This window comes from Zingiber officinale, chromosome 1A (assembly GCF_018446385.1).
Source record: "Zingiber officinale cultivar Zhangliang chromosome 1A, Zo_v1.1, whole genome shotgun sequence".
Lineage (NCBI taxonomy): Eukaryota > Viridiplantae > Streptophyta > Magnoliopsida > Zingiberales > Zingiberaceae > Zingiber > Zingiber officinale.
In genome coordinates this window covers 104,780,984-104,791,602 of record NC_055987.1, presented here as the reverse complement: position 1 = coordinate 104,791,602, position 10,619 = coordinate 104,780,984, and the positions used below count along the sequence as shown (strand labels likewise).

Sequence of the window (10,619 nt, the reverse complement as noted above, 5' to 3'; positions counted from 1 at the left end):
TCTCAATTTTCGAGGAAGATTGTGTGTTCTCAAGACATACCCAATTAAAGAAGACCTTATGATGCATGCGAAGAAACTCTGAGCGTGAGGTTCGAATTAGAGGTTTGTAGAGAAAGACATAGAAAGATAATTCGTAAATAAAGAGTAGTTGCCTCTAGGTTTAAATGAAAATAAAATTTATTTAAATCAAAACTAAACTTAACATATTTTTACAAGAGCTCTAACCCATCTTTAAATAGCCTAAGAAATAATAAAAAGTCGCAAACTAATCCTAAAAAAAAAAGAAAATCAAAACTAACTTTTAGAGAAGAAAATTAATCTTGAAAATTTAAAACAAATAAAAGAAAAAGTTAAAAGACCAAATCTAGATTTTTGATGACCCAGTTAGCCGATTCCATCTCGTTTGGACTTTTAGAGTGCAACCATGTCAGAATGCCATGATTCTATAGATATTTGATCAAGTTTTGATGACTCTAAATGTCTTATGCCATGAGATTTGATCATTAGATATTCTTCCTCCTCTTTAGATTTTTGACCTTAATAGAGTGCAACCATGTTAAAATGCCATGAGCTAATTATCTTCCTTATACGTAGTCTCAATCATCCTCTTCAAGATCCAAAAATGGAGGTTGGTAACCTCATTTCCATCTTGTCATAGCTCAAAGGAGAACATAGCTGTATCAGAGGACATAAATTGGTTGTGTTGTTGTATCTCCTACATCAGATGCCCCAGGTTTAAAACAATTCATCCTCGAGTTCATGGTAGTGTCTTCAAGATCAAAAGTCCTCAAGCACTCATCATATACTGGCTCATTAGTTGACTCGGTCTCATCTAAATCATAAATTGGATCATTGACAATTTTGATCTTGTTGTCCATATCTTTATCAATAATAATTTTATTCAAATTAAAATAAAATAACATATGACCTTTAAGTTCTTGGGCACTATGATCACAATGTGAGTCTTCCTCAGTCAAAACCTATTTGTCATGATCTCATCCTTGTACCTCAAGATATTTAAGATCTTGTGTTGCTAGACACTGGGATGACTCTGTGACTTATCTTTGTAGATCTTCAATAAGCTCATAGGGTACATTTCGATCCTGGTATGAGACTTCCTCAATAAACCTATCTTTCACAACCATGACCATGGCTACGATGATCATCGATGGATGTAAAGAACTAATATTAATTGATGCAGTGGAAGAAACTCCAAGCGTGATGTTCGAATTAGAGGTTTACAAAGAAAGACATAGAAAGATAATTCACAAACAAAGTGTTGCTGCCTCTAGGTATAAATGAAAAAAAAACCTTTATTCAAATCAAAACCAAACTTAACAATATTTTACAAGAACCCTAACCCATCTTTAAATATCCTAAGAAATAAGAAAAAGTCACAACAGAAAGAAAAAAATAAGTAAAAGAAAAAGAAAAATAATTCCAAAAAAAAGAGATAATATTCAAACTAACGTTTAGGAAATAATATTAATCTTATTAATCTTAAAAATTTTAAATAAATAAAAGAAAAAGTTAAAAGACCAAATCTAGAGTTTTGATGGACCTAATTAGTTTATTTCATCTCATCTGGACTTTGAAAATAGTACAATGAACTTTGGAGGTTGCATGCTTTGATTTGGGTGATCGTTGATTGTTAACCAAGTGCATCCATTTCCTACTGACCCACTAGATTAACTCGTTAGATCACTTGGTGGAGTTTCCAATGAGTCATGTGTACAGAACTTCATTTTTGTGCAGTATTTCAGATAGACACATTGACGGATGTAGCACACCATTCGCACATTAGAGGATCCACTCCGTGCCTGTGCAAAAGACTCGAAGGCAGCCAGGAAGACCATATACACATAGTGGATTTTAACCACAACAGTTAGCTAGACATCAATATGGGAGTAGTAGAAGCATTATGGGTTCATAACCCATAGAATAATGATTTTCTACTTTAGAAGTATATCATTAATATATAAGCGATCCTAGATCATTATAGACTTTTCTAGATACTAAAATGGACTAGTATAGGGGTGTACTGTTTAGTTGTTACATTTATATGAGGATATTTTAGTATTACAATTTGAGTAGTAAATTTGGGGATCAAATTTTTAATAGTGAGGGAGAATGTAAAATACCAAAATTATATAAAAAGATTAAAATGATTAAAATTAGATATAATTAAATTTATTTAGCAAATAAATTTATATTGGTGAGAAATCAAGAAATAAAAAGGTTTATATGTATTTATAGAAATACTATATTTTTTCTAAATTTTAATTAATCTTTTTATATTTTATGAGGATAAAGAGATAAGAGATAAAGCCTATTTAGAATACCCAATTAAAGTAGAAGTTGATTAAATAGAAACCCTAAGTTTAGATAATCTAAATGTAAGTTTCATTTCCTCTCCAACCTCGTTTCCATCTCTTCCCCTAGTTCTAGTGGATTCTAGGCTGGTGGAAAATCTTAGGGGGAAGTAACCCTATGTCCTATAGGATGATAACCCTTGGTGATGGAAAGTCCTAGCTGCGGTTAAACATGCGGAAAACCCTGGGGTGGTAACCCTAGGTGGAAAGTTATGGTGGGTCGAGCGCTTTGGGCAAAACCCTAGAGTCGGGGACTCTAGATGAAAATTTTGGAGGTCACGGATCGAGTGAAAGACTAGACGGGTTGTAGAGCGGACGTCCAGCATGAAGTCCTGAAGACTCGGACACTGAGAAAAAGCCCAGTCAGTCTGGAAGACCGGTCTGGCAAAAGGTAAATTCTCCTGAGAGTAGTAGGTGAGGGTGTGTTCCCTGAAGAAGGAAAAGTAGGCGTCTCTTTGACCTAGAATTTCAACAAAACCTAAAGTCAGCATCGAATAGTCCAGAGACTGCCAAAATAATTTATTATTTATATTTTATTGTGCTAACTTTGTTTTGCAGGGTATACTTTATTTGTAGTCTATATGTCCTGCAGGAAGGTAGTTGCACAAAGAAAAGCCTGGATGAGAAGTGTCCAAGGCGCCTCCGGGGCTGTTGGAGGCGCCTTGGGTGCCTTAGTCAAAGGCTTCTCAAGGCAGGGCGCGAAAGCGCCTTCAAGGCACTTGAAGGCACCTTGGATGAAGGATGGAAGACACCTTCCATGGAGCTTGAAGGCACCTTCAGATGGATAAACAACACAGGCCACGAAAGCTATCATCTCCGACGCGGAAGGGATAAGAATCCCTGCTAAAGGCGCTTTCCAAGGAGGATGAAGGCGCCTTTAGTTGGCTATATAAGATAGTCTCGACCAGATGCTTCACAACAACTCGAATTTGTGATCCTTCTTCTGTGCTGCTCCAAAGACGATCCGAAGAAGTCGTAACATTGCTCTAACAATCGGAAGCCTAGAATTTATCATTCTTATTATTCGGTATACTTTTAATTATGCACTTAAATTACATATCTGCTGTAATTATCTTTGTAAAGATTTTACTATTGATTAGTGATTGCACAACGAAAATGATCAACGATCGCGGGCATTGGAGTAGGAGTCATCATAGGCTCTGAACCAAGTAAAAGAAAAGTGTTAGCGATTGTTTTTTCCTTCCGCTATATTTTCTATCTTCTGCTACGATAATCTGTGTTTTTCGAAATGCGTGAAAAAAAGCCACGAGTGCTATTGACCCCCCTTTAGGGCATCTCAATCCTACACGTCTTACCGCCATAAGAAGTCAACCAGATCAAAGCCTACAAGTAGCTAAGGAGCTCTGGAAGAAATTCCTAGAACTACACAATGGGACCTCGGAGGAAAAACAAGCAAGACGGGACCTGCTCCAAAACCAGATTAGCAACCTCCGATTAGAAGAAGACGAAACTGTAGCACACCTCCACTCAAGAATCAAGGAGCTCATCACCGGACTTACGAATCTCGAAGAAAAGATAACCAACCATGATTCACTAAGGTACGCACTTAACTCATTTCCTAGGACTCCGGAATGGTCAACCTTAGTAAATGCGTATTTCATCTCTAAGGACTTTGAGGTAAGCATTTTAGATGAACTTTTTTCAACTTTTGAAATTCATGAGTCAAGATGTGCAGGTCTAAAGAAGGAATCTAGGAAAAACATTTCCTTAAAAGCTAAAATAGACGAACTAGATTCTGAGACATCACTTGACAATGGCAAAACAACAATAATGGTAAGAAAATTTAAAAAATTATTTAAATCTAATAAATTTAATCAAGTGCAGGGTACAAAAAGAGAAAAGTAAGATGCTGCCACTGTAATGAAGAAAGGCATGTCAAAGATAACTTCCCAAAGTTGAAGAGCAAAAACAAGGACAAGGAAAAGAACAAGAAGGCAACCCAGCCCAAGTATAATCTAAAGGCGGCGTGGGATGACACGTCATCCGAATCGAAGATAGAAGCCCTTGCCGGACTTCCTCTAGTAGCAAGTCACCAAGAAGACGAAGACAAAGCAAACTCATCCAAAATGAGCATCAAGAGGATCGATGAAGGGGGAGCAATATCATAAGAAAGCAGTACTTTAGGGGAGCTTCAGATTACGGAATCGACAAGGTAAGTTATATATGATCTCTACCTCTAGATAAAATGTTTGAATTTATAAAAATATTATAAAAAAATTGCTACAAATTAGAAAAAGAAAATAAGGAATTAAAATCAACCTTAGCTAGTACTTGTCGATTAGAAGATTTCGATAAAGTAAAAATAGAAAATGAAAAACTGAAAAAGGGAAATAGAAAATTTGAAAAGTCATACATGTTCAACTTTTTTTCCTTCTAATTTTAGAAATTTTTTAGGACTTAACTGGTATCTTAAGTATCATAAGAGTCAAATTAGAAAAATATCACAAAAATATGTTCCTAAAAAATTCTTGATTAATCCAGTAGGAAGGAATCTATATTTAGTTCCAAAATTATATTTAGATTAATTATTTTGTTTTTTTTTAGGTTTCAGACAGAAAGTTAAATATTTAATTTCTTTAAAAAGCTTTGTCTAGAAACTGGTTGTTGCTCCAATATCCAAAAAGGTCTAGTGCCTCACCATAGCTTGGAAGCCAACTATTGAAATAAGTATTTAATTGACTAACTGATAAGTAATTATTTGTTATAAAAAATATTTTTCAATTTTTTTTAAAAAATTATTTAGAAGTTAATTTTTCTGAGAAAAATAACTTTAATTGAAAAAATATTAAATTTTTCTAAATGTTAAATTTTTTAATGATAATTTTAACTTTATATTATCTGACTTATATAGTTATTTTTTTTTAATTTACATTGATAAATCCAAACTTAAACTTTAATTTTTCCTTTAGACTTTTGTGTTAGACCTTCCAAGTAACATCTTTAAAGGTACCTTATTTTTTATGTGATCAAAAGGGGGAGTAGTAAAGATTAAGTCTAGAGAGAGGGTAGTACAATTTTTTAATTTTTATACTTACAATATTTTTTACTTTCAAAATTTAAACTATTATTTTATAACTGTTAAATTTGTGATTTACCCTAACTTAACTTGGGGGTTTGCTTACATCAAAAAGGGAGGGATTGTAAGTATCCCGTCATAGTTTTGATGTGATCAACCAAAGAAAAGTAAGTTCTATTGGTATTTAACCCCTATCTCTAAGTGTGCAGGAACTTAGGAGCATAGAAAGTCTAGCGAAAGATGTAGCTAGCTAGAAGGATGATACGGGAGAGAGCCAACGGGCTCAGTACGTTTGAGGTATGAGGTGTTGCGGAAGAGTAGCGGGCAGACGAGAAGGAGGCGTGCTACATTTCCGAGCGAGGAGAAGCCGGAGTGGAAGTTTTTTCGAAAGCCAGAAGTTGGGTTCAGATGAGCCCTATTCTCAATGGCCAAGATCACCCAAGTGGAGCCAGAGCCAGAGTGGAAGACATGGACCCAAGCAAGCGGAGTCAGAGCGGAAGAACCCAAACCAAATAGTTAACATGATGTTAACTTGGATTTGGGCGCCCGGAGCAAGCTTTTATCTGAAATATGATGTGGCACATTTTATTGCAACAAGGATAAAAGTCTATCCCCTCCCAGGCACTTGAAACCCTTCTAGGCGCCCCAACCAAGGCTATAAATACTGTCCTGGTCCCAGAAGCTAAAATAGAATACTTGTAATTCATTTCTTTTCAATCTTGCTCTGTAACTGAGTGCTTTAATTGTTGTAAAGAGGCTTCTCTGGCTGAAGGAGAGTTTAGAGCACTTTCATCTTCCTTGGATTAACCACTTCCCCGGTTGTAACCAAGTAAACCCTTCGTGCCTCTTCTTTTTAAATTTCTTATTTTTGTTTATGCAAGTGTTAACTATAATTAAGTTGTAAAGTTCAGGAAGGTTCATTTTTATTTGCAGGCTCATTCACCCCCCTCTAGCCGGCCGCCCAAGGGACTGACAGATTGTGCCTCGTAAAAAGGCAGTAAAGGATCACTGTGTTGAATGAATGTAGCAACACCATTGTAGTTCTCATTTAAACTCGCAGTTAACTGAAGAACTGACCATTGATTTGAAATCAGTGCACCAACATTAGAGAGTTGATCAGCAAGCATTTTGGATTCTTGGTAATAGGCTGAGATGTTAGGATAATCATTCATCGGAGCATGAGTGAATTGGTTTTCTAGGTAAATGGCATAAGCAGTTTTATTATCTTGGAAAATGTTTTGCAATCGTTCCCATTCTTGTTGTATAGTTTTATCTAGTTCCAAGATTGTGTGCAAGAAATCAGTGGAGATCGAACCATAAATCCATTGAAGGACTATTGCATCCAAGCACGACCATAATGCTTTCTCAGCCTCGACAACCTCTTCTTGTTCCATCTCGGTTGCCTTCAATTTTGGTGGGATAATATGATCAATAACTTGGTATGCTCATCAACGGATTTTAAACAACTCTCATGAAGAATGTGCCCCTTTTCCATCTCTAGAGTAATGGAGAAGAAGTTCTTGACATTATTAATGGCCAGAGCAGGACAAATTTTAGTTTGTTCGGCCATTGATATGAGGAGACAGAGAGAGATGGATGGGAAGGTGGAGGAAGGAGGTTGCTAGTATGGCTAGGGTGTTGACACAACTAGGGTTGCAACTAAGCTCTAATACCATGTAAGATTACATGATATTCTTATTCATCTAGGTGAAATATATACAAGAGTACATGTACTGTTAATAGGCTACACTTAAGATGGTTATTTACATAATATAAGATTATACAAAGATTATTTCCATAATCTAATAATATTTACAAAACTTTAAGAGTCGCCAGCATGGCTGAAAGAGCTTCCCATCAAGGATATAAAAATAAGGGTCATATGGTGGCAGATGATGTGCTGGTATGTATGGGGGATGTATATATGGTTGCTACCCTTGGGTAGCCACTGTAATGAATTGGCCGCTCATAGAATTCACTAGGAGTGATAAAATCTGCAGCCTCTGCAGGATGAATATAAGACCCAAGATGTCCAGCAATCATGCCATGAGGTACCAACAATGGCGTCCCTGGAGGTAAGGTATGCTTGGCCACAGTGTTGGATATTAATGTTGTAGTGGATGGCCGTTGATTTTTGCTAGTTCTTAACTTTCAAGTGCGAAATTGCACCGGCGTTCTTCAGAGTGGCAGCTGCAGTTGAAGTCCGTTTCTTTGATTCTTTCTATTTCCCCAATTCTACAATCTGCTTCTCAAGCTCTTCACATGGATACTGGTTATCAAGGTTATACTCTTCAACCGCTTTGACTACAGATTTCAATGCACCGAGTTGCTTTGAGATGGTTATATTCTATTGTAGTAGATATACAATGCTTAGCGATCCCATTTTGGTTGGTTTAATCATTCGCAAGGGAATAATGCTTGCAGACGTAAAATGATTTTTGCAGTGCTACCATGTTTTATAGATTTGATATATTTTTTTTCTATTTTGATTATGTTCTTATTAATTTATTAAATATCCTTTTATCACTGTTAAAAAAAACCTCATAAAGTTCATTTAGAGGTAAGCTAGCATATAATGCAGTGTGTGGACAATTATGTAGTGCATCATAAAAAAAAAAAAGTCATTGATTATCTCAACAACAGATATAACATTACAATTACCCTTGTTTGTCCCAACTATTGAGGTTGGCTATGTAGATTTGGAGCAAGGAAGCAATATTACTGTAACGGACCGACTCCTCGGCCCCTTGGGTGGTCCAACTGGCGGCTCATTTGGCGGCCCCTTGGGCGGCCCAACTGGCGACCCCTTATATCATCGACCGACGACCCTCGGCCGTGCCGTTACTTACTAGGTCTTCCCACCCCTGGCCAGTGGATTTTTGCCTTCGCTAGGATTTGAACTCTAGACCTCCAAGCTAAGTACTAGAGTTTATGAATCCTCGTAGCCAAGTGAGCGGACCAGATTTGGAGCAACGACTGCTGCTAGTGCGGGTGCTGGGTGCGCAGTAAGCACTGGTGGCAGTGGTGCCTGATATGTAGTGGCCTCGTCCGAAGTAAGTGCTGGGTATGTCGGTAGTACCGCTGGTTCCTGCAGCCACCATCCACCCCTATTCATCACACTGATATAGTTGCGGCACGGGCTCGGATCCTAGCACTGCAGAGTTGATGAAGAGTCGATTCACACTCTTCCGAGGAGAGACGGATCAGAGTGTGGCTCAGTCCTGGATAGAGTGTAAAGCCCTAAAATTCTCAAAATTATTTTAGAAATATTCTACGATTTTTCTGGAATTTTAGGATATTTTTATGGAATTTTTAGAATAGCAGAAGTAGCAAAAATAAATAGAGAACGAAAATAGCCTACGCGAGAATTGAACCTGGGACCTAGCGAACTCTATGTCTTATAGGGTGACTCTAGTAACCAAGTGAACCCAGCAGGGCCGTGCTGAAAGGAAAGGGAAACAATTTTATTTAAATTAGAGTTGGGGGAATCAATCCCTTAATATAAATAGGAATTAATAAGTGGGGAGATAGGATTTTAATCGGCAACTTCTCTATTCCTCACCCTAACCACGCCGCAACCCTCCCTTCTCCTCTCCTTCTCTCGGCGCCAACCACAAGAACAAGCAAGGGTTCCGTCCCAAGGGTTCCAAGGGCAAATTCCGGCGACGACTTCGACACGTGGACGCTCCCCTCCGCGAGAGGAACGCTTAGACGCGAGAAGATCGTCGAAAGGATCGTCTCCTCCGGAAATCTAATGATTAGAATCGTAAGAAAATCCGAACTGGAGGTAAGAAACCCCTCACCTGCAGTATAAGTAGCTCTCGTGTGAATTTCATGTATTAGTTTAGTAATATGTAGACTATCGACACAAAGGATGCGAATTAGCGCATACCAAGTGTTCGATTAAAGGTTTAGCACAGAAAAATGCAACTTAGGCATTTTAGTAACTTAGATAAATGCTATAGAAGCATTTTATAGCTTATTTAGTCTTGCTCCAGCTTTTACAGGACTAGATGTCCAATGGGTGGGCTCCCACAGTCGCCTCTAGGTTTAGATAACCTAGTTCTAGGTTTAGACAACCTAGTAAAAGTAAGACAAGAATTTATTAGCTTATGTTCAGTATTTTACTTTTCAGTGGCACTGTACTGGATTAGATATCCATTGGGTTGGGCTCCCACAGTCGTCCCTAGGTTCAGATAACCTAGTAGCCCTACTAAATTCGGGACTTGCAAACCCGGGTTTAGTTAGGGATGCGCGCATAGCACGTACAGTTGCCGGGCCCAAACAGCAGCATGATTATGTATTTTCACCTATTATATGTATATAGTTTTCAGACTCTCACCAAATAGCTAGGTGAATTCAGTACAACTTTAGTATTAGTTTAGTTTAGCTCTGTTCATGCTTCAGCTCAGCTCACTCTTATGATTATGTATGATAGCTCTATGTTCAATTCATGTTACACATGCTTTAGATGATAGTATGTCATGACTAGCTTTTGATTGCTATGTATTGTATGATAGCATGCCATGTTTTAGTTCAATCAGTACACGTTTTAAATAGCATGTTTTCAAAGCATGATTTGCATCGATTGCATGTTTTGTGAGGTAGATGGTTTCTTACTAAGCGAAAGCTTACAGATACTTTTTCCTTATACTGCAGATAAAGGTAAAGGAAAGATGGACTAGCGGAGGCTGGAGGGCAATGCGATGAAGATGTGTGTGGATGGAACTTGGAATAGAGATCTTAGGGAATTTCAGCAAGCTTGTTTTAAGCATTAGAACCTTTTAGCATTTTGGTTATTTTGCACCTTAGTAAGTTAAATGTTATGAACTAGTTAATCATGCATTCTATCATGTTTAGAATACTATTTTTGTGATGTTAGAATGTTTGGCATTTAGTTTAGAAATGTTATAAGTAGTTTTGGCACGAACAAGTGCTGAAATCAGACAATTGGCACGAAATCAGAAACTCGAATCGATCAGCTGATCGATTCGAGGGTTTCCAATCGATCGAAGGATCGACTGGGCAATTCGTCTCGCGAATAGTAGGCCTCTGGATCGATCAGCCGATCGATCCAGCAAGTTCTGTCGCGAACAGAAGGCTCTGGGATCGATCACTGGATCGATTTGCCAGTCTGGATCGATCAGTCGATCGATCCAGAATATTGCCCGAGCACAGTAGCTGCTGGATCGATCCAACCCACGTCCCGG

General features: G+C 37.8%; 1 protein-coding gene across 1 annotated transcript; it reads right to left on the bottom strand.

The window, feature by feature from the left end:
* Positions 1-6,344: 6,344 nt before the first annotated feature.
* Positions 6,345-6,803, bottom strand: LOC122001064. Its single transcript, XM_042555641.1, has one exon. The coding sequence runs from the start codon at positions 6,801-6,803 to the stop codon at positions 6,345-6,347; it is 459 nt and encodes a 152-aa protein (XP_042411575.1).
* Positions 6,804-10,619: the final 3,816 nt, after the last annotated feature.